General features: G+C 41.7%; 1 protein-coding gene across 1 annotated transcript in view; it reads right to left on the bottom strand.

The window, feature by feature from the left end:
- ESRRG (estrogen related receptor gamma) overlaps positions 1-24299 on the bottom strand; it is a 273255-nt gene that overhangs the window by 74694 nt on the left and 174262 nt on the right. Inside the window, exons 4-5 of the mRNA XM_054997021.1 lie at positions 17479-17589; positions 4520-4681 (exon numbers count right to left, since the gene is read on the bottom strand). Of these exons, the coding sequence (XP_054852996.1) occupies positions 4520-4681; positions 17479-17589 (273 nt within the window). The remainder of the gene's footprint in view (positions 1-4519; positions 4682-17478; positions 17590-24299) is intronic.

Here is a 24299-nt window from a genome sequence, read left to right as displayed (position 1 = left end):
GTGATTCAACTCTGAACAACTATATTTTTTATGGGCACACAGTTCAGAATGTGTGTCAACTGTCCTCCTTTCTAAACAAATTATGATTTAGATACTTATTGATTGTTTATTATTTGGTTTGAGGAAGTAATTAGAATCAGTCAGATTTGTGCTTTACATTGTTCAAATTCACTGAAAGAGACAATGCCTGTTCCGAAAAGGTTAAGCCAGCACTGATGAAAACTTTAAAAAACAAAATGAAACTGCAGTCTGAGAAGGAAGGTGACACACCAAACTATTTTATATGTGCTGACTCATTTATATAATATATGTTGATCATATATTGACTGATGAACCAACGGACAGTGGCTAAATGGCTTGTCAATCTCTTAAGATTAAAACATCATCTTCTCCTCATGTCTGCTGTTCATGTCAGCCAGCACAGATTTGTCTTGATTTTTTTTCTTATAATATATAGTACATTTAAAATACTTCTTTAGACACTGCGCAAGGCAACCAAGTTTTAACAAGGCATGAGGCATGTACATGCATGTGTTTTTCTTGCCCACCAAAAGTCATGTTTAAATCAGGCCTCATAATCCATTGTGTCCCTCCAAAGTTCATTGGAAATCCATTGGGGCTTTAGCAGGCAGTGCAACCAAGCACTTAGTTATTGAGTGGGGCACAGAAGAGCTGAGGGACAGGGAGAGAAAGGACTGAATATTACATATTGGTTGGAAAAAGTCAAAACTTGGGTTTCAGGTTCCTACCACACATTATATTTGTCATGTGATCAACAAGAATGATTGTATTGTCTAAAAACATTAAGATACAGCTGCACCCATAGCTAATAGCTGCCTAAAATGCTAGCTATTTTAGGATACAACAATGCCAGCACAAATCCAAACTGAGTGAAATGTACAAATGTAGCCTTTCATCTCATTACAGCATGAACAGGTTATTTCATTCTTCTTCTTCAGAATTTAATATCACTGAAAGGAAGCAAACTGACAGCTCTGCAAACTGCCTTGTCTATTAACTCAAAAAGCAGTTAAGAGGGGAGTCTGAAATATCCATGCAGTCTTCTCAGTACTGCAGTTAAAACATATTCCAAATCTGACATGAAGAGAGGAAGGGGGAACTCGACAGATTTTCATCAAATCAGCCCCACGTGGGGGCCTTCCCTTCCTTGTCACATCAGGAATGATGTTATTTCCAGCACAACAAGAAAGAGCTCTAGAGTACACTCCCCCGTGCTCCTGGGTCCATTCCCCATGCTTTCCCTCCTGCTGGCCAGGTGAGTGGTGGCGAGGGGGCAGAGGCTGGGAGCGGGGAATCTTCTGCTCCCACTGGAGGACTGGTAACCCTAGGAAGAGGGAAGAAGTGAGTGAGTGTGTGTATGTGTTGCCTCAAGACGTAATGTATAAGACAAGACAGTGGTGATGCTGGTCACAGAGGTCACTGACTTAAAAGAGAGTTTGGAAGTTCTCCGTAAAGGATTCTGGGCAGAGCTTAGGAGTCTTGCTTGACCCTGATCTCCTACTAGGAAGCAGGCAAACTTGTTAGAAAAATGAATATATATATATATATATATATATATATATATATATATATATATATATATATATATATATATATATATATATATATATATATATATATATATATATATATATATATATAATTAAAATATTTGCACCTGACTTTTCATCTTGGCTCAAAGTGTCTGTGCCACAGAAGCTTGCCTGGCTGTACTAGAGTACCCTTAAGGCTCAATTATTGTAACATGGTCTATGGGGGGGTTGCCCTTGAAAACAACTTGGAAATTAGAGATGGGCACGATCAGCATTATGATAGAAAAATACCCATGATAATGGTGTTCGCGCGATTGGGACCCGGCAGATCGGTGCCGTCCACGGCGACCGATCCAGCAGTCGGGGGGGGGGCTTGATCGGGGCTTGATTGGACGATCGGTATCTGATCGGGGATCCAGTCACTCTGGCACCAGCAATCTATTCCCCTGGCAATGGAGCCAGGGGAATGCCCAAGCTGAGTTTGTCCTCCTTCTGTTGCCCTGGAAACCCGAATGGAAGCCCAGCTTTCCTTGATCAGCAGGGCTTCCTTCCAACCACGGAGCAGCAACGCACTCACCAGTTGGGAGAAGACAGCCAGGGAAGGGAGGGGGAAGGGGGTGTTTTGTAGCCATGGGCACTCCAAACGTTTTTTGCTTTTAAAAAAAATGGGGCTTTGTAGGAGGAATGGCTGTTTTTCTGTCTGTCACTCTCTGTTTTTAACCTGCTTTAAAACACTGGATTTTGTGGGAAAACCTCATTCACGGCTCTGTGTGTGTGTTTAAAATATGCTTTTGGAAGACTGGCTGCTTGCTTTTAAAATCGGGTGGGGAGGAATGGAGGATTCTGTCCCTGCTTTTTTTTAAAAGCTGGCTGAAACATGTTGATGGGGTGTCTCTCTCTCTCTATTTGGAGAGGCAGGGATGGGTTAAAAACTCCCCCCCCTCTGCTCTAAGTGTGTGTGTGTGTGTGTGTGTGTGTGTGTGTGTGTGTGTGTGTGTGTGTGTGTGTGTGTGTGTGAACATCCCCTCTCTGAGGGGAGGCGGCTCGTCACCGGGTTAAAAACTTTCCCCCCTTGCTCTAAGTGTGTGTGTGCGTGTGTGTGCGTGTGAGAACATCCCCTCCCTGAGGGGAGGCGGCTTGTCGCCAGGTTAAAAACTCCCCCCCTGCTCTAAGTGTGTGCGTGTGTGTGAACGTCGCCTCCCCATGCCCGGCGGGCCCGGTGGTCGCCGCCACCACCCACCTTCCCACATAGCTGGGAACATCGGGGCGCCCCTCTGCTTTGGATCGGAAACGGGAAATGATCGGTGTGGATCGGTGATTTGGAGGCGTCGCCGGCGCCGATCCCCAATCAGCTTGATCGGTAATTTTTTTCGTATTGTGCCCACCTCTATTGGAAATTACAATTAGCAAGGATATGGTGTCCTATTTATTATGTTTATTATTATATATCCTGAGTTCCCTTCACTGGTCCAATTTGTTTCCAGACCCAGTTACAGGTGCTGATGCTCGACTTTAAAGTCATTCACAACATATTTGATGGCGCACCCCTCCTGTAGCAACTTTTGTCTGCCTAACAGGCTTTTTGGGGTGTTGCTCCTCCTTTAGAAGAGGCTGCAAAACTGTATTACTGATGATGAAGGCATTTTACATTGTTTGACTAGCTCTTTGGGTGTAATATTAAGATTACTTAGGATTAGGATCCTGCTGCTTGGCTGTTTATTGTTTTAAGGATGTTTTTAGGGTTCATTTTATTGTAATTTTCATGTTGTTACTTGCCTTATGTTCTAACTGTGCTGGAAGAAAGGCAGGTGTATAAATACAGAAAAGTACAGAAAAGAAACAATTAACACACTTAACTTTTTCTATCAATTTCTTTATATTATTTATACACCTGCCTTTATTCTTCGGACAAGTTTGTACTAGCTCCCACTTAGTACAATAATTTGCCAGGCATTCAGCATAAGTTACACAAAAATCGGTTACTGTAGAATACCCTAGCTAACAATAGGTTGAATTCAAAATTTGTTTGCTGCTGGTTTAAGGCATTGATACCAGCAAAAGTGTGTGAGCTGCAATTTTTGCTGACAGCATGGGAGGTGAAGAGGGAGACTTCAATGGAATAGGGACCCCCCCCATCCCCCTTTCCACTAGAAGAAAATTTTCTTTGGAGCCAACCCAAAGTTAATTTCAATGTGCTTGATTCCTGTAAACTAGCAAACATATTTTGTCCCTGGTACAGAGGAAGGAGGTTTGTACAGAGCATCACATATATGAGGCATGGGAACGGTGTTTTTTGTGCTCTGGTGATCATGAATGCAAGGATTTGCAAGCATTCCAGCAATTTTTAGCCAGTAGTCATCTTTCTCCTAGAAACATCTTGTTCCAGAGAAGAAAGCTGTAAAGGTTTGAGGTTCTGACTTCAAGAAGTTAGGAAATTTCTCTTTAGCACTGGCCAGCCATCATAAAGCAGAAGAGAGGCAAGAAAGTATCTATTCATGAATCGTGAACTCAACTAATTTTCATGAAAAGATTAGATTTACATAATGAGGTTGAAAGCATCATCCTCTACTGGAAATAAATATAATGTGTGCTGTGAACCAAGGTATATTTAATTGTGCTGAAGTTCCTCTTAATTCAATGGAGTTTAAACGTACCTAAGTATGTGCTACACAAGTTCTCTTCCTCTCATCCAAAAAGGTGTTATAACAATCATAAAAATTGGTTAGTCTTAAAAGTGCTACTGGACTCTTTTTGATTTTGCTACCACAGACTAACACGGCTAACTCCTCTGCATCTATAACAATCATAAGAATCTTTAAGTAAAGCTAAACATAGAAGAAAAAGTAACTGTGTTTCACCATAGTAAAATTAACCCAAGTCATGATTTTTATCAAATAGAAGTCATTGAATTGACACCAAGTCAAAAATCAAATAAACTATATTAAACAAATATCCTTTATACATACCTGGAATATGTTTAGCCCATCCAATGATGACCACCAGTTCTCTATCCGCCAGGTCACAAAGAGTGGTGAGGGCTTTAATATCACTGTCTGGCACAGTGGGATCAGGCATAGCATAGATCTTCTCTGGTTCAGCCACCAGCAAATGGGAGACAATCTTGTTATCTGTAAAGAAGGACCAGGGTATGGGTTACTGTCATTATCATAAAAAATTAAGCTTTGCACGACTGCTCCAGTGACTCCACCTAAGACTTCCACAACAGATACATTTTGCAAAGTAAAAAAAAATGTAGTGTCTTTTTAAATTTTGGTATGTATCCCTGATCCACTGAAATAAATAAGAATGTTGCTATTTACATCATTGGAATCAAGATACACACATTATATATACCTATATAAAATATAAAGCAAACATCAGCAGTTCATAAAGTCAGATACCAGCTGGGCCTCATGCACTGTCAGAATGCCTGCCACCACCCACACTTCCCTAAGCCAGTGCAAATTAAAACATACCTTATTTTTATTGGTGGGGGAGTGACATGCAAAGATATGCAAGTCCATACGTAGTCCAGCAGCAAGATGTGCCTGTGTGGTTTTTTTTCAGTCTGGGCTTGTTACTGAGCAACCTCAAGAGCCAGTAGCCAGGTTACCTTCTTCTGTGCTGACTCAATCAAGTGCTCTGTCTATGAGACCTGCAGAGCCTGAGTGTAATGGTTAGAGCATCAGACTAGGACCTGGGAGACCCAGTTTTGAATCCCAACTCTGCCATAGATGCTTTGTGAGTGACCTTTGCCAGTTACACACTCTCAGCCTAACCTACCTCACAGGATTGTTATGAGGAGAAAATGGAGGAGATGAGAATGATGAGGGTGGGGCGTAAATAAAGTTTACAACAGCCTAGGTGCCTGTACTGCTGACTGCCCATAGTGCTGATGACTGCAATTTGCATGCTTTAGGTAATGGTAAAGTAGATTTCTTTGACCTTCTCAGTAGTGTTGGTGCCTGACCCCTCCCCCAAAATACTTCGGTCTGATTGCCTGTCAACCTCACTCCCTGCACAACTTGCTTGTCAGACCCGCCTGGTTCAACCTACCTGGTCTACTGCATAGGAGAAAAGGACAATGTCTGTTGAAGGCTCTCAGTCACAGAAGAGGAGTAAGTCCAGTTGTTAAGGCTGAGGCTTTCCTGCCTGTGAGTGTGTAAGACAAAGAATCTAAATCTTGCCTATGGTGTATGCAAAAAATATGTGTGAGAGATGGAGTGAATGTTTCCATCATATCTGTACACAGAAGGAATGTATACAGAGAGAGATTTTCCCCTGTCAGTAACAGGCCTATGGGTGGTGGTGGTAGGAAATCCACAGTAAGTTTTTTTTCCTTCCTAGAGCTCTCAAAATCTGGAGCTACACCTCTATAAAAAAGAACCTGTTCCAAGATTACATCATCTTCTAGAGCTGCTAAGAAACCGCAGACATGATTTTCCCATTGAAGACGGAGCTGACGTTCTCCGTCTTTTGTGCTGGTCTACACATATACCAGAACATGGTGGGACCTAGGGAGCAGGACTTCAGAGGGTAGTAGTGTGGGAATGGAGGGGGGGGGTCACATTTTTTTAGTGCTTATATTTTAAAAAAACCTCCTCCTAAATTGAAAATTAACACAGCATGTAATGGACAAGCTTAATTCTGCACAATGTACTTCTTTAAATACAGAGAATAGTTTATATCAGTGATCTCCAACAAGGTTCTTGGGGATACTGTGATACTTCCAATGGATTTCCAAATGCCCACTTCCTTTTTGAATGTTGAGGATAAAATCCAAAGGGTCTTGAATGGAACAGAAAAATATAGCTCACTCCTTACCAGTTGACTGACTAGTAAAGTGTTCATAACAAAGGGCGAGTGGGGGGAAGGTGTCATAGCTGTCAGTCTGGCTATGGACATGACTTTCTTATGACTCTGGGCTTAGAAACCTCTCTTTGTGGCCACTACTAAAATTTCTCCATTGTTTGGAAACAGGAGCGAACAGTATTTCTTCCTCAGGGCAAAAAACTGATCTATCTCTTCAGTGAAGGAAGTACTTCAGAAGAGTCCATGAGGTGTCCTTTTTTCTGCAAGAGGTGCCTGCTCAGAAGCCACTGCATCAGTCATAGGAGGACATTTAGCTTGGAAAATCCCAGCATTTTGTGGGACCTCTTGCATGCTGTGATTGGTCCCAGCCTTGTGGAAGCCATTTTGTGATAGTGCCCACTACATACTCTCAACATTTCAAAAATGGCTATAGATTCAGCAAGGCTGAGAGCCCCAGCTTACATGGAGCAACATTCAAAAACATTGTTAAAAGTGTTACAGCTGCTAAGATCTAAGAGGAAAGGTGTAATATAAACATTTCACTGCATAAAAATAAATGTTAAAATTACCATTTCTGTTATCTCATTCAGCTACATACATGAGCCATTCCCCAGTTATTCTTTGAAAAGCTCAAGTTGCAATTTGATCAGCACAACATGCTATTCCTGTTGTTTTAGAATTATATAGGGGTTTTTTGCATGGAGACATCATAAATGGTAAGGATTGCGTTTAGGGCTTGTCAGTGTGAGCTAAAAGTTTGTACTGGGCCCAGAAACATTAGACTAGGGTCTTGTCCAACACTGTATGATATTCAGTGTGGGGAGTTTCTCCCCTCAGTATTGATTTCCACTTTCTCTGCCAATGAAGGGGCACTGATATTCTGCTGAAGGACTGATTAAATAAGCACTGGATTGCCTGATGTAGCCTGCATTACAGCAGACGTGTAAGGGAATCCCTGAAATGTCACCAAGCCCAGAAAGCACGGTCCTTTCTCTTAGCCCTCACTGATGGAGCAAGGGGGGGGGGTCCAATCCCAGGAGGCACTGTCAGCTGGGATATCCTGTAGTGAAGGGGGTTGTTTAACTGTTGTTCTGGGAACTGACTGAAAAAATACGTACTTATCATCATGAACGAAAACAAATAAAAAATTTGTTCTGTGAGAATCAAACGTCTGGAAAATACTGTTTATATCTTAAAAATAGAGATGGGCACGAACAGAAAAAAATGAACATGATGTTCATTGTTCGTTGCCATCCATGAACAGGGACTCACGAACAGCCACGAACATGGCCCTGTTCACGAACATGTTCGTGGTTGGCTGTTCATAGGGGCCAGCAGGCTCTCCTCCAGCCATCATCCAAGTTTTGTTAAGATCCCTACTGCACCACTTCCAGAAACCTGACCTGAGCAGGCACCAGGAAAGGTACCAATAATAAATAATAGCTTGGCCCAAGAGCCTGGCAGCAGCCCTGGAACCTGAGAGTGGGTAGATTCCTACCGCACCACTCCCAGAAACCCTACCTGAGCAGGCTGCAGGAAAGATACCAATAGTAAATAATAGCTTGACCCCAGAGCCTGGCAGCAGCCCTGGAACTTGAAGGGGTAGATCCATATCCCACCGCACACAAAGAAAATTCAAGCTCCAACGCATTCTCCCTGTCTCTCTATCAAAATGCCAACAACAGCTGTCTCTCCCTCTCCACTGTCTGCAAACTAAGCCAGAGCTGGGAGCCCCCCTCCCCCATGGACTTTGCTCTCTTGTAACAAATTTGGAACTACACACTTGTAAGGAAGACCTGCCTATCAAACTAAATTGGGCTTAGATTGGGGTTTCCAGGACAACAGGAGGAGTTCAGACAGAGTTCAGAGAATCCCTGCCTACGTTGCTAAGGGAATTGATTGCAGGTGCCAGACTGTCTTCTTTACGAACAGCAACGAATGAGGCTTGCAACGACTACCTGTTCGTTTAGAATGGGGCCTCACGAACAGCTTGTTCTCGAACAGCAGGTTGGGCTGTTCGTAGCTTTTTTTTTGTTCATATTGCTGTTCGTGCCCATCTCTACTTAAAAATAGTATGTGATGGGACCTACTTTATTTTGTGAAAGTCTTTCCAATGCTTCAGCTGAAGACTGCACAGGAACTTTATATTTTTTTTAAACCTTCTTACAACTTTTCTGTTAGAAACTTGGCCTCTCATGTGGAAGTAGTTGCACTAATTGTGAGCTCCAAGAACAACTTTCAGTTAAGCTGTTATTGAATCCAGGCTTACAGAAATTGCTGTAAATTGTATTGACATAAATGCCTGTTATAGACACGATGATTATGTGCAAGATAATTATAGTTTAAGTTAGTTCTGGCATCCCCCCCACCCCAACTTATACCATTTGTATTTATCTATGTATGACTTGGCCACACAATGTACCTGCAGTAGTACATCATAACAGCAAGAAAATTTTAAAAGTCAGATTACAAGGAATCGAGCACTTCACTATAACTCCATAATATTCAAGGAACATAAGGACAAGAAGAGCCTGCTAGATGAGATCAGTGCTCCATCTAGTCCTGCATCCTGTTTCACACAATGGTGCACACGGGGCATAAACGCCAAGGCCCTCTGCTGCTGTTTATGCTAGTGGATATCACTACCCCCACCCCCCGGCAGTGAATTCCATGGCTTAATTAGTTGTTGAGTAAAGAAGTATTTCCTTTTGTTTGTTCTGAACCTATTTTCCAACGATTTCACTGGCTGCCCCTGAGTTCCAGTGTTATGGAAAGTGAGAAACACTCCCTCTATCCACTTTCTCCAACCCATACATAGTTTTTAAAATCTCTATCATATCTCTCATATAGCCCAGGTGAGCCTGATCTTGTTAGATCTCAAAAGCTAATCAGGGTTGGCCTTGCTTATTAACTGGATGGGAGACCTCCAGTGAAGACCAGGGTTGCAGAGGCAGGCAATCGCAAACCACCTCTGTTAGTATCTTGCCATGAGAACCCCACCAGGGTTGCCATAAGTCACCTTTGACTTGAGGGCACTCTCTATCATCAAATAATTTGCTATCGCCTACAAACTTGGCTACTACACTGCTCAGTTCCAATGTGAAATCAGTTATTAACAAATTCAATAGCTCTGGTCTCAATATAAATCCACGTGAGATGTCACTGCACACTTCTCTCCATTGCGAGAACTATCCAGTCCAGGAAATGGTTCAATGCACCATTAAATCTTTTTCAAAGAGAATGTCTGTTGCTCTGTTGCCCTGGAAAGTTTTTTTAAAGTACTAGAAGTTAGAGCCTTCCACACCCACATATACTGTGCTTTGTGTCCTATTTCAATACAGCAGGATGCAGTCTAGCCCAGTCAGTTAGGGTTACAGGCTGACAGCCAAACTCTTATCAGCAAAGGAGCTGTCCATGGATGCTGGGGAACTAGCAGGAGATCAAAGGACCCTAAAAAACAGAATGTTGAATAGCAGAGGAGCTGTCCAGACAGTTCACTAGAACATGCATTTGTCGAAAGAGAGGGTTTGGCACAGAAATTTTGAGTAGTTTTATTTAATGAAGTTATTGAAATGGCATTTTTACTTTATTCTTTGTTTCTTTTTGTTTCAATAGGACACACGTTTTCTTCCTGTGACCTCTGTTTCCCATTTGCACACTTGATATGTGAGGGTTTTTTTCTTTTATGGTAACTTCAAATGGGGTAGCTAGAGAGAACTTTTAAACAAAAAAGTATGTGCAGGTGGAGTGAGGTTAAACCTCAACACCTTTCAGATCTTACTTTGCTGCACTATGGTACCTGATGAATATTTTTTTTCTCCCAGCTAGGCTTTAATACTGGATGCTAGCTGGCTGGGAGAAAAATCTTACCATCTGGGGTAAGGTGAGATACAAGACAAGGTTTTTACCCTTTCCTATGAGTTTTTTTTAATCCACCCTTTTTGCATGAGAAGGGGCAGAACTGTGTACATGGGGAATACACAATTTGGCCCTGAATGTTGCTTGTCTTCTCACCCGAATACACAGCAGCTTTTAGACAGGATTAAGATGTTGAGAGAACTCAGATATGCAATCAGCAGTTCTTTTTCACATAGAAGCATCTGGCCCTTCTTCATCATGGATCTCTCATATGTCACCTAAGTGTGTGAAATGTGAATGTATCTTTGTGTGTATCTACTGTTGCATTAGAAACATAAAACCTCTACCCTTCCTGCAGATACAAATCAAGAACATGGACTCTGGCGGTGATGGAGGCCTTAGCCTTTGCCTCATTCCCATCAGTCTGCTCAGCCCGGCCTGATTGCCAGTGAGTACAAAGTGCCATCCAACATCCCTTGCATAGCAAGTATGGTGCATGCCAGAAACATTTAAGGGTATTTCACATTACAGTGCCCCCCACCTAAGAAATAAAAATGTTTTATTTGCATCTCAATTTTCTCTCATCATAAGCTGCCTTAGAATCCTGTCATCAGGCAAAAAGATAGCATATAATTATTCCCTGCTACAGGCTTCAGAACAGACTTGTTGTCTTCCTCGTACTTGGAGTTTTAAGGGGAATCACAGTGGGTCTGGAGGCAGACAGGTTCATTTGGGAGGCACCTATTGCCCCCTACCGTTTGACCCATGAACTAACGACAGTGATCCATGCAACAGTCACCTGCAGATTGGACTACTGCAACTTGCCCTATGCTGGGCTTCCTCTGGGTGTGACCTGAAAACTGCAATGGGTCCAGAATGCTGCTGAACGTGACTTGACTGGAATCCCATATAGGGCACATATTACTCCCATCTTGCAACAGCTACACTGGCTTTCTGTGGAATTCCTAAGCATACTGGGACCAGCATACCTGTGGGACCACCTCTCACCATATGTACCCTGGAGAGCATTTAGATCTGCTGATAAACAATTACTAGTGGTCCCTGACCCCAGGGAGGCTCAGTTGGCCTTGACCAGACCCAGGACCTTTTCTGTCCTGGCTCCAACCTGGTGGGACTCTCTGTGGACACTTGGGACTGCCAAGACCTTCTAATCTTTGTGGCAGGCCTGTAAAACAGAGATGTTCCACCAGGCATATGGTTGAGGCTGTTCTGTGCTATCTGGTGAGCCTTCCTACCAGTCTCTTGTTTGAAAGGGGGTGCTGTTATTATCTTGACCCCCCCTTATGAATCCATCCAATTCAAATGCTGCCCCCTCCTTCCCTTCCCTTTCTCCCCCCCCCCATGCACTATTAATAGGGGTAGATGCTAAAGATGAGGATGACTATTTTGGGGATTGCAAGATGTACATTTTATTGTGCATTTTGATTATCTGATTTTATTGTGATCTTATATTGTATTTTATATCTAATATAACCCGCCTGGAGCCTGTCTGCGGGGAGGGAGGGCTAAAAATTGAATAAAATAAATAACAATAATAATGAATAATTAGTTCTCTGGAAAGATCTTCCTCCTAGATAGTGGTCTCAGGGCTTCCTCTAGGAATCTTGACTCTCTCATACACACATGAACACACATGAAATTGCCTACTACTGGGTCAGACCAGTGGACCATCGGAGTCAGTATTGTCTAATCAGACTGACAGTAGCTCTCCAGGGTCTCAGGTGGAGGTACTCTACCACTGAGCTCCAGCCCCTCCCCATAACTGCAGTGATGTCTGTGTGGGCAGCTTGACTCTGCATGATGCTGCACATCATTGCTCAGACTCTCTGTCCACAGTTTAGCACATCTGTATCTGCTTTTCAAAACGAAGGCTTGAGTAATTATATTCTAAGCTCAAGCTATCAGGGAATATTGTGCAATTCCCTAAAATGCTTCAGCTTATTTTAGAACATATACTATATCAACAGTAGAACAGGTTTAAGTTTTTGGTTCCTAAACTTCTTCATAGATGCTCTCTATGCAAAGAGACAGGACTATCCCAAATTTATTTTTATTTATTTACTTTATTTATAGTCTGCCTTTCTTACTGAGACTCAAGGTGGATTACACAGTGTGAATTAGTACAGTCAGTTTCAAGGACACTTCAATAAACAATGTAATAGGGTATATTAATGTAAATTTGCAGAGGTTTAAAGCCAGCAAAAATCCAACACAGAGTTGAAGAAATGCTGAAACAGAGAATTAGTAATTCTAAAACTGACATATTAAACAACACAGTACAATGCAGTAGGATCATACTTAAAGCAACAGAGAGCACATAGTAGTAAAGTTTATGGTTCCTGTCTGTTTACTGATGCATCTCTTTGAGACTACTTCCTTACAGTACAGTGAGTCCTCCTATCTGAGTAAAAAGCCCTCTTGAAAATTCAGTTTTGTATTGTTTGTAGAAAGCCAGGAGAGTGGGAGCTTTTCTGACCTTTTCAGGCAGGCCATTCTATAAGGTGGGGGAGACCTCAGAGAATGCAAGTTTACGGGCAGCTGTTGATTCCGCCCCTGTGCCAGGTGGCACCCGAAGAAGGCCCAGCTCAGATGAGAGAAGCTGCTGTGGTGGGACATAGGGAGAGAGGTTGTCCCATAGATATGCTGGACCAAGACCATAAAGAGCTTTGCATGTGGAAGCTTGGTAACTCTTGCTTTTATTTTTAGAATGATACCACAGAATGCCTGAAGATTCCCAGTGAAGTTATTAAAGGAAAACAGATATCATGAAAAAGCCAGTGTTTGCCTCTCTAACAGTGCCAACATAATGTGTGTAGCATAAAGGTTTGTGTACGATATTAGAAGGGATAGAATACACTGAAACTCTCTTATCTGGTCCAAATAAGAGTTAAAAGGATAAGTGGGGAGATCATATCCTGTCCCCATATTTTGAAAACTGGTCAAAACTCACTCATTAAACATATTGGTTCTCAGGACTTTCATAACTTTGTGAAAATAAGGTTAAATCAGTACACGGGGTTCTCAATGTCCCTCATCAATGGCAATAGCTACACTGATATTTACAGCAAAGTCCAGATAGCTTTTGAAAAACACACAGAAAACAAAGGCACTTAATTACACCGCTGACTAGCTGCCAACCATCTCAATTGGCTGCAATCTTGCACACAGTTATGCTGTTTAAATGAAATTGCCCTCAACCAGAAAGCTTAACTTTGCATGTATTTGCAGTTAAAAAGCAGATAATTCTTTTTTAAAAAGATTTGTTTAAATGTTTGATTTTATCATTTACTTAGCTCTCTGATGAGGCTATCTCTAATATATCACAAATGTGTCTGTCAGGAAAGTGAGGAATATCCTTCAAAAAACAAAGGCAATTAGCCAGAAGACAGATACTATACAAAACAAGTTGTTGTTGTTGCTATTGTTGTTTGTTGTTGTTGCTATTAGTGACAGCTAAAAAACTTTTAGTGATGAATGCCTTAGTTGTGAATGCTGATGATGAAGAACACAAAGCAAAAGATGGATATTTTAAAAACTGAACTGACATTCTAATTTACCTAGAATGCATTATTTATTCAAAGTTCAGATCAAGAAAATTCAAAAACGGATTTTAATGTTATTTATAGAAGGACGTTAGGCCTATGTTCATTGCTTCATAAAAACTGCAGAAGATTGGTCAGCAAAATAAATCTTTGCACAATGTGTTCCCATTATCATACTGATTAATGAGGACTATTTATATCATTTAATGATGATGGATGGTAGTTTTAACACTGGGTGAAACATATTTTTATATGATATAACACTAAATTTTTTGTGGAGATAGACATCCCCCTCCATCTCAGTACATATACTGACACGGCTACCTATGTGGAATTATCTGTAAGTTTTAAAATGACCAATCTCCTCCATTTTGTCCTCATAGCAATCCTGTCAGGTACTGTGTGACTGGCCCAAAAATCTCCCAGCAAGCTTCCATGGCAGAGTGAGAATTCAAATCTGGGTCTCCCAGATCATAGTCCAACATGCTAACCAGTAACCACTATACCACACTTGCTCAACAAGTAAATAAACAGGTGAATATTCTCATGGTTGTTAAACAGGCTTCGTTAGCATTTGGAACTACTTGACTTTTTCTTCATACAGTGATTCAGGATGCTGTACAATTTTATTTACGTATCACAATATTTCAGCGCCTACTGTTCTGGCCATGTGGCTTGACCTGTGAGGAGACGATTAGGGTCTGGTGAGGAGAAAAAATGGCACCTGTTGTGAACATTTACTAATCGTTACTATTTTGCAATCAGGATCAGCGTTGTAAGTATTGAAGTACAAACACAGAGGCATTTTGAATGTGCTCATGAAGCCCTATCAGTCAGGAAACTGAATAGCCACAAGCACAGTTTCTAGGTAAATCTTATTTAACATTTCCCTAATTAGAATCAATAAAACCCAATTTTCATTCCACTGCCTTTGTTTTGCACAAACTATCTGTCAGAATCCAGAAAATCTCTCAGGCTACTTGCTCAACCAAAGTGAATTTACTGTTTGTCCATGACTCTTAGTGGAATGGACGCAAAAGTTACGCTTTATAAATGTTTCTTACAAGATGAACAAAGAAAGCTTGCCTGAATCCATTGTATAAAGAATTATAACGGGAGATTGTAGAGATGGGAAGTTAGTTTGGCTCAATATCACTAAAAAGGGCTTGGTCATCTTCTTAAAGTTTCATAATACATTCCTTCAGAATTATCTCAGCTATAAACCTACAGAGCACAATCCACAGGGAGTCCTTCACATATTCAGTTGAAATGGGCGGTATTCTTGTACGGCTCTCATTCATTTCAGTGCACAGGACAAATTCATATGGGTTTTGCCCCTTGATTCCTGGCATTTTCAGCCCATCAGCGTTAACCTATGTCTATGATAAAAGGTTTAATTGTGCATGTGTGTGCCGAGCTGTCAGTAATTCAACTCAATGACACAATATAAAATAAATGAAAAGCTGGCAATCTGTGCATCCAGAAAATCTAAACCTCTAATGAAATTAAGAATTAGAGTTTATTGAATTTTATTGTATTATCAAAAAGTTTTTATTATAATGCACAAAATCTGCTTAATGCAGCCCTAGATTGTATTTACAGAGTGGTGGAACAGCTTATGCAGACTGTGTGGAAGATGCCAGATTGGACAATTGAAGGTATAATCAGCATAATGTTTTTTGGAAAGGCAAAGGGAAACTATGCCATATGTTCACTTAAGCCTTAATTTTATGTAAAATTGGTTTCTTTTCTCTTTGACATAGCTAAAATGCCCTTTTGCTTAGCTTATAGTTCACTTTATTTATTTGTTCTCCCTATCTCCATATGCTCATGTGTATTGTGTACAGCTGTGTCCAATGCTATGGACAAGAAGCAAAAAACAACACACTGCATTTTGACATAACCAGGTAAATGCCATCAGTATAATCCTAAGAGCCTTTTATAACTCTTGTTGAAAGTATAGGATCTTTTGTCCCCTAGACACTGGTGCCACTGTTTAGAGAGCCATTTTGAAAGTGGCAATCAAAATATATATTTACTTAGGCATTCACACACTCTCAGCTGGCAATTCATTTTTCCATTGGCTAACAATTTTTTTTTTTTGCAGGGATCCTATGCTATGATAAAAAAAGTACCACCAAGTCTAAAACTATGCCAACCCAAGTTAAGGAAGCCAAAAAGGTTTGCCTGAAAGAGATGAACAAAAGGTACACAGGTTTTGTCCAACATAAATGTACGTTGACAATAGGTGATCAAAAAGAGAATATGAGGAGCAGACTGCTAAAACCATAAGTCGAACAATAAGATTTTCTTGAAATATATCAGGAACTGAAAGCTGGCCAGGAAAGCAGTTTGGGCTGTAGATGACAAAGGAGTGAAAGAATTGCTTGAGTATGATGGGCAGTTAGTAGAAAAATGGAATTCATTTTTTGTGTTTGTTTTCATTGTGGAATATATGGGGCTAAACCAGACCTGGGTCTGGCATCCCTAGTTCTGAGTAAATTAATATAAACTGTTACTGTCTTGTTTTCTATATGTAATTCTACTTAACCTTACCAAGGCAATAGTATACATTGATTCTGTAATTGTAGTCTAAATGCATTCTTCATTTAATGGCTTATTCTGTGTTATTGCATTTTGGGAATAATGGTTTATAAATAAATTAAATAAAAATAAAATAAAGATAGAATTATAAAGCATATAGCGTAACAAAGCCCACAGACAAAAACAAATTGCGGCTCCTACAAAGGGAAGTCCTGCCACTAACACAGAGTGATGGCCACTAACACAGATGTCTTTTAAAAGTGGATTTGTAAAATCCATATAGTATAAGTCTATCAGTGGACTACTAACTATAATGGCTAAAGGGAACCCCAATATCTAGAGACAATAAACCTCTGAATACAAGTCCTAGGAGGCATCATGAGAGAGAATCCTTGGCCTTTATGTTATGGCCCTGCAGGGCAAATGGTTAGCCACTGAGTGACCTGGACAAGAAAGATCACTGGTCTGGGCTAGGAAGGAGCTCTTATGTTCTTATAACAAGTCTGAGGGTTTTTTTTGAGAATTAACATTAATTCTGACCAAATTCTTAAAGCAATCTCTCTCTCTCTCTCTCTCCCCCTCTCTCTCTCTCTCTCTCAGTATTAACTGGGAAAAAGAAAACCAAGACTCCATAAAACAAAAACAACAAAAAACCTCCATAACGACATCAGCGAAGAAATGACGAACCTATACTTGCTGTAAGTGTGGCATATTCCCATTTTAATCTAAACTAGCTAGTGTCAACCTATTATAGCTATAAATTAATGAGGCTCCTAATGTATTTTCATTGGGAGGTTGAGCAGTCAAACTCATTTAGTTAGTGAAAACTACAGAAATCACTTTCTTGTAAAATCTGAGACTAGAGGCTTCAATGAACTAATGATCACAGCATGAGCCGTTTTATGTACCACTGAAAATAAAGATCACCTGTAAATGTAAAATTTGCACTGCATAAATTGTGCATTAGCGAGCTTTCACCTGTAAAAGCATATTTTCTTTGACTGTTCTGAGAAAAGATAGCGATGACATGAATAGTTTACAAAATTGTCTTTGTAAAGAACATAATGAATATTGCTTTATTGAGATTTTAATAGCATCAGGATTCACCTCCAGTGTAAACACCAAGAAATCAACTAGATGTTACTTACATGGCTTTTTGGCTGGCTGAACTAGCTGAGGATTCAGGTATGGGCTATTCTCTGCATCTATTCTGCGCTTGTACTTCTGGCGACCTCCGCGTACTCTGTCTAGGCGCACTCCTAAAAGAGATTAAAAGAAACAGAGATACTTTTTAACATATTTGCAGGAAAGTATCTTAATTTGAGGCTCTTCTGTAAATCAGTCAAAGTCCATTCTTGTTTGAAAATTGTAAAGAATGAGTTGAAAATAATGGAAGAATATAATTAGAAAACAATTTCCTCATTTCAGAGGTTACTATGTAATATTTCCATTCTTTAAATCAATACATGCAGAGGTTAGAATCTGGCCACATTGACTTCAATGGTCTTAGAAGGGTATAGCTCTGCTTAAGATTGTAAATCTTTATTTCTGAATATGTAAAATTATTTAATTTTAAATAGCTTACCATTTTATGGATGTGTATGAGTTGGGTCTCTGCTTTTCACCTGCCTTGAAAGCCCCTAGCTGGGGTTGCCATAAGGCAATTGGGACTTGACAGCATATGTGTGTGAGCCGTGACCTGGATAGCCCAGTGAGCCTGATCTCTTCAGCTCTCAGAAGCTAAGCCGGGTCGGCCTTGGTTAGTAATTGGATGGGAGACCTTCAACAAAGACCAGGGTTGCAGAGGCAGGTAATGGCAAACCACCTCTGTTAGTCTCTTGCCATGAAAACCCTCCACCACTCTCCACTCTCCACTACTACCACACATACTTATGAAGTGGGTCAGAGAGAATGGCTCAGAGGGCATCTAGTCCATTTGTGTATAAAGAAGGGAATAAGGCTGTACTGACATAGAAAACCAGAAACATTGATAATACTCCATTTGTGGTGAGAATTTCTGCCTGGACCTGATCCCTCAGGCAGAACTGGTCCGTGCCCAGGTTAGCCCCTTATCGAAGGCATGTAATGAGTGCAAACTAGCTGTTCTTTCCCTAGCACTGATCTAAATTCCTTGCTAGGAGTGATATACTCAGCACAGAAAAGTGCTTAACCAGAACTGGAAGCTTTATTAAAAGGCAAAAGAGAATAACAAAGCAGTGCGGCAAGGCACCAATCCTGGGGGCTGCCCCCACCAGACACTAAACATTCAAGAGATAGATACAGATACACAAGAAAGCATGCAAGACACAATAAACTACAAGATAACTACAATGTCTTTTCCCCCACAATCAAGAGCTCGTGTGACCCCCCCCCCTTCCAAGCCTCAGGACCTAACGGGTCTATGCATCCTGGCAAGAGGAAGGTACCCAATGCTCTGTGCTTCCCTCTTTTATAGATGGAATATCAAAGGAATGCATAGTTTGACAATCTCATCAATTGCGTCAAACTTTGTTCTTCAAACGTATTTCTGACGTGAAGATGTTGGAAGGCCATAAATCAGAACATTCTCTTCTTTGAGATGGACAGCTTTCTTGATATGCATCCTAGCTACAGTTATAAATTACAAAAGGAATTTTCACACTTTGCCAGCCCCCCAACTTGGGTCACCTTGTTCCTCCCGGAGACAGCAACAACTCCAGCGCTTATCTTCCTGTCCTGTTACAATTTACATGCGAAGGCCAAAAGGCCCTTTGCCAATTAGTAGCTATTTTATGGCTCTATCTGGTTTCCATCACCAGTGTGTGTAGGGGGGGGGGGCGGTGAATTCTTCTGCCAGCCCTCAAGAAACTTAATTCCTGAGGGCTTTTGGAAGTTTTCTGCTCAGGCCAGAGCTGGTTCCATGCTACAGCTTGGGCCAGGGTCCATCCCAATTCTAAAATTCTGCCCACACCATTCTATTTACTTTCTGTAAAATTAGAACTTGAACAGGAATCACTTCAACCCTGGTGACTGCAGCTCTTGAAACATTATTTGGAAACATCCTATTGGCTATCAAAAATTAGGTTGGATTCAGAGTTGCTCATTGGCTCACACAAGGATTCATTCAATTAGCTATTAGGTAGAGAGGAGAGAAGTCAAGATGAAGACAGCAGATTAGAAATGGCTGATTTCAAATTTCATTTACAGCAGGATCAATCAAGAATAAAAATCAGTTAAGTAAATAAAGAAGTCTGCCATGACATACTCTTCTGCATAAACTCTGAACATGCTGTATTACAAAATATGTAAGAACAAGCATGAAATGAAGTTGGGGGATTATCTGTTAACTACATTTTACTCCATTGGCTACCAATTAGTTACTGTGCTCAGTTCAAGGTATTGGTTATCACTTACAAAGCTCTTCATGGCCTTGTCCAGCACACTTATGAGACCGCCTCCCTCCCTCCATGGCAGCTTCGCTCTTCTGAACAGGGTCTCCTAGAGGAGTCACCCTGAGGAAGGCACGAAACAGAAAAAGCCCGAAACGAGAGTTTTGTATTGTGTCGCGATCCATGAATTGCGAATCATGAAATGTCACGAAATTGATGTTTGCCAAAATAATGTGTTAGTTTCGTGATTCTTCAGAACCTGGGGCATTTCAATTGCCCCCTTCATACTTGGAGATGCCAAACTCACAGGGAGACTTCAGCAGGCTCTCCTCCACCCACCCTCCCAGTTTGCAATATGTTGATCAGGAAGGGTGGGAAGGAAAGTGCTGCCAGAGTGCATGACTGAAATGGGGACTGGGAGTTACTGGATCAGAGGAGGATGAAGGACTGGCAGTGGTGGAGCTGGGCCAGGAAGACAGAGTGAGGGGTGGGGTGAGGTGGAAGAAAAATGGCACCTTCACCCAAAGACCTTCTCACAGCAAGGCCAAGAGCTGGAAATAAAAGGCTTCTTTCAGTCTCTTTAAAGCAGCAGCAGCCAAAAGCAGAATCCCAAATCCTTTCACATACACTCCCACTCCAATCCCAGCAAAACGCTGACATAGATCAGAACAGGAGGTCTGTGGTCGGCTGACAGACGTGCCTGACGGGGTTTGGAGGGGTGAGATTGGTGTGCCCATGGCTACAGAAGGCCCACCTCCTTGGTTGCCTAGGGGATTGACCCCAGCACATGGCTGTATAGGGCAGAATAGAAGCTCTCCAGATGGCTAGGAAAGCTGCCAATCAAGTGTAAGTGGGCTATGATTGGAGTTTCCAGTGGCAACAAAAAGTCTGGGCCCATTGTTGCCTAGGGAATCAATGGAATGACACCCGCCTGTCTGTAATTATGAATCGTTTACAAAGCTAATGAAACAGGACAAAAAGTCATGAATTTCATGATAATTTCATGATAACTGCAGCCCCTCAAAATGCTATTTCGTGACAGATGAAATGGCCCGTTTCATGACGAAATTTGCTTTGCATTTCAATTCGTGCCCATGTCTAGTCAGGAAAGCCCCCACTCTACAAGCTTTCTGCAAATGATGCAAAACTGAATTATGTAAAAAGGCTTTTTACTCAGATAGGAGGGCTGTATTGTAGGGAGGAGATCTCAGATGATCCACTGATTAGGAGCCATAGACCTCACCACTATGTTGTACTGGATTCCTGCTAATGCTAAGTCTTTGTGAACTTATATTTATTTACTCTATGGCATTGTTTATGGAAATGTTCCTGATATGGACTGTACTAATCTCGCACTGTGTAATTTGCCTTGAGTCTCGGTGAGAAAGGTGAACTATAGATGACATAAATTAAATAAATTAAATAAATAAATAAAATTATGTAAAACTGTATTCTAAATTGCATATTTCAAAAATAGGATAGGTTCTTCTGAAGCTGGAATACCAGAGGCATGTAAACACTAGACAATAAGAAAATTTTGTGGCAAATCCTGATCTGCTTTTCTTTGGGAACGTTTTAGAAGAGAGTTCCAACTAGGCATGGGCGCGAACCCAAAAATTTTAATGAACCAGCGGTTTGCGGTTCAGTGCCGACAACGATCCCGAGATTGCGAACTGCAACAAACATTTCCCGTTACTGAACCAGTTCGCGGTTCGTTGGGTGCGGAATGGCCCCCGTGGCACTTACAGAGCCCATATTCCTGGGGAGTCTTTTGCAGCCTCTCCTACAGCCATCACCCAAGTTTGGACAAGATTGCAAAAGGGATCTTGGAGTTATACCCTCTCCACTCCAAGGCCCCCAGGAAAATCCCACAGAAATCCAAGCTCAATTATACTCTCAGTCTCTCTCCTCAAAGGCTAGCAAGTGGCAAGCAAGAGCTCTGTCGCACTCCCCTGCTCGCTGAAAGTGAAACCCAGCCTGGGAGCCCACGGCTATTTATAAGCACAGGTCCCATTGAGCAACGCAGGAGGTCTGTGTTTGGCTGTCAGAGCTGCCTATCAGGGTTTGCAGGGATGAGATTGGAGTGCCCGTGGCTACAGGACACCCCTCCCCCTCCCTCCCCTGGGTGTCTTCTCCCAACTTGTAACTGCTTTGCAGCTCCGTGGTTGGAAGAAAGACCTGCCGATCAAGGTAAGCTGGGCTTCCATTCGGGTTTCCAGGGTGACAAAGGAGCGCAAACAGAGTTCAGGCATTCCCCTGGCTCTGTTGCCAGGGGAATTGATTGCTGGTGCCTGACTGTCTGGCTTCCCAAACCACGGCCGAACGCACTGAACCAGGCTTTTACCGACCGCTGGTTCGTTGGCCGTGGACGATAACGAACTGCCGGATCGTGACTGCGCGATCGCCGTTTTCGTGGGTTTTTGAAGTTCGTAAAGCAGTTCTTACCCATCTCTAGTTCCAACTGTATATATTTAGAAACATGAGGAAGTAAGATGAATGAACATCATGCATATATATTTAAGTTTTTAAGCTTAAAGAAATATGTTTGGACACAGAAGGTGTTTTTCACATGGAGATGGGCTTGCATGGTTTCTCCATTGCTGGTGTGGCTACTGATAAAGTGCAGCAGCAACTGGGCACATGGCTCGTGTCCCTGCAGTTTCCCTGTTACAGTTTCCCAGCAGCAGCCACCCACCCTGCCCTGTGGAAGCAGGGCTTTGGAATTTCTTTAATAGAAGTGCTAGAATATTGTTATAAGACTATACCTATGTTTTTACCAGGACTTCTGAATTTCCAAGTTTCATTTTTTTTAAAAAATGGCTCCAGCCCCTTACATTGCAGAGATATGCCTTTCCCTTTATATCTCTGCAATGGAAGGGTCTAGAAACTTACTTTTTTCACAAATGAAAGCTGGAGAACCTGGTGCACATAATGGTATAATGTTATAATAATATAATGATATTCTACTGCCACTTTAAAAATAACAATAATAATAATAGTAACATTCAATTTATATACCACCCTTCAGGACAATTTAATGCCCACTCAGAGCAGTTTACAAAGTATGTCACTATTATCCCGACCCTGTGAGGTGGGTGGGGCTGAGAGAGCTCTGGAGAGTTGTGACTGACCCAAGGTCACCCAGCTGCCTTCAAACAGAAGAGTGAGGAATCGACCCTAGTTCTCCAGATTAGAGTCCCACTGCTCTTAACTGCTACACCAAACTGGCTCTCAATTAATGCCTCTCCCCCTTAAGAAGCAGGGGAAGAAAGGGCCGCCATGGGAACAGAGTTAGGAAAATGGCTGCCATGTGGGTAAGAATTTTCCCATCCGCCCAAATGAGAAAGATCAGAGGAAAGCTAGGGAAACCCCAGAAGGTACATGAATGCACCACAATGCTGTGAGGAAGCAGGAAAAACCCCACTTCCCCAATGCCTGGAACTTAGGGAAATAACCTGTGTGAAAATGGTCAAAGTATGTGGCATACTGAATTATTTAATGATCATTTTCAGGTACATTTGAAGCATTGTCCCATAGGCACAGGGTTGCAGGTTCCTGTAACCTCCTGGTGGGGGACCCAGCACTCACCTTGAGTTTGCTATCTGTGTGCACACAAAGCACACTCATGCTCCCAAATCTGAGCAATGACATCACTTCCGGGAAGTGACATCTTCTCGCAGGCCCAGAAGCATGCACACATTTCATACCAGGCCGATATGGGCTCCAAATGGTGGCGGGCGGGGATCCCCTGCCCCCACCAGTGGAACAGGAACTCTACATAGGGGTCACATCCTGAATTTTTAAGACATTAACCAGTACTACATAAAAACATTTGATGGATGATGATCCAATTACATCATGGAATGTTTATACCTTCTACAGTACTGAAATTATTCTGGAAAGAAAAGTAAAGCAAGAAAAATTGGGGTTTCTCAAGCAAAACCTTAGCTGCACAGCTAAATAGGTTTGAAATTCTTCAGTACTACATCAGTCAGAACAATGCAAGTAAAACTAAAAAGTCATCTAGAGATGCAAAATGCATGTCCATTAGCCCGGCAAGTTTTTGAAAACGGAATCCTAAGTCATCAAAAAAGATAAAAGCTATGCCTTACATTAAAGCTTTCCTGCTCTACTGCTGAATTAACAATTAGCAAGGGGAAGTCAGTTTTTTTGTCTCCTGATAGCTATCTGCACTCTGAAGCATATTACTGAGTGTGGTATAGGAGACCTTAAAAGGTATCTATCTCCCTGCCTTCAGTTAACACATATATAAAGGAATACCATTTACAGTTCTGAGAAAAAGCACATGCCTCATCAGTTTAGAGCAGGAAAATAATGAATAGGATATAAAAGGACAGTGAAACTAGCACCATGAGTGTAAGATGGCTTGAGCCTACTATAACAGTAGTACACTCCCACGCCACATCACATGGTAAACTGCTTTGGAACTGTGGTAAATTTCATAACCAGTTTGTAGTATGGCATAGAGGTCAGCTATTCTCAGGGCTGCCAAGAAAAGGGGGCTAGGGGGACAAAAAAAATCCTAGCAGTTCTTGAGGGCCCCTGAAGCTGGATGAATCATGTACTTAGCACATGCATTT

The sequence above is a fragment of the Eublepharis macularius genome, chromosome 1, assembly GCF_028583425.1.
Source record: "Eublepharis macularius isolate TG4126 chromosome 1, MPM_Emac_v1.0, whole genome shotgun sequence".
Classification (NCBI taxonomy): Eukaryota; Metazoa; Chordata; class Lepidosauria; order Squamata; family Eublepharidae; genus Eublepharis; species Eublepharis macularius.
The sequence above is the reverse complement of the archived record's forward strand: the minus strand, read 5'-3'. Positions and strand labels throughout refer to the sequence as shown.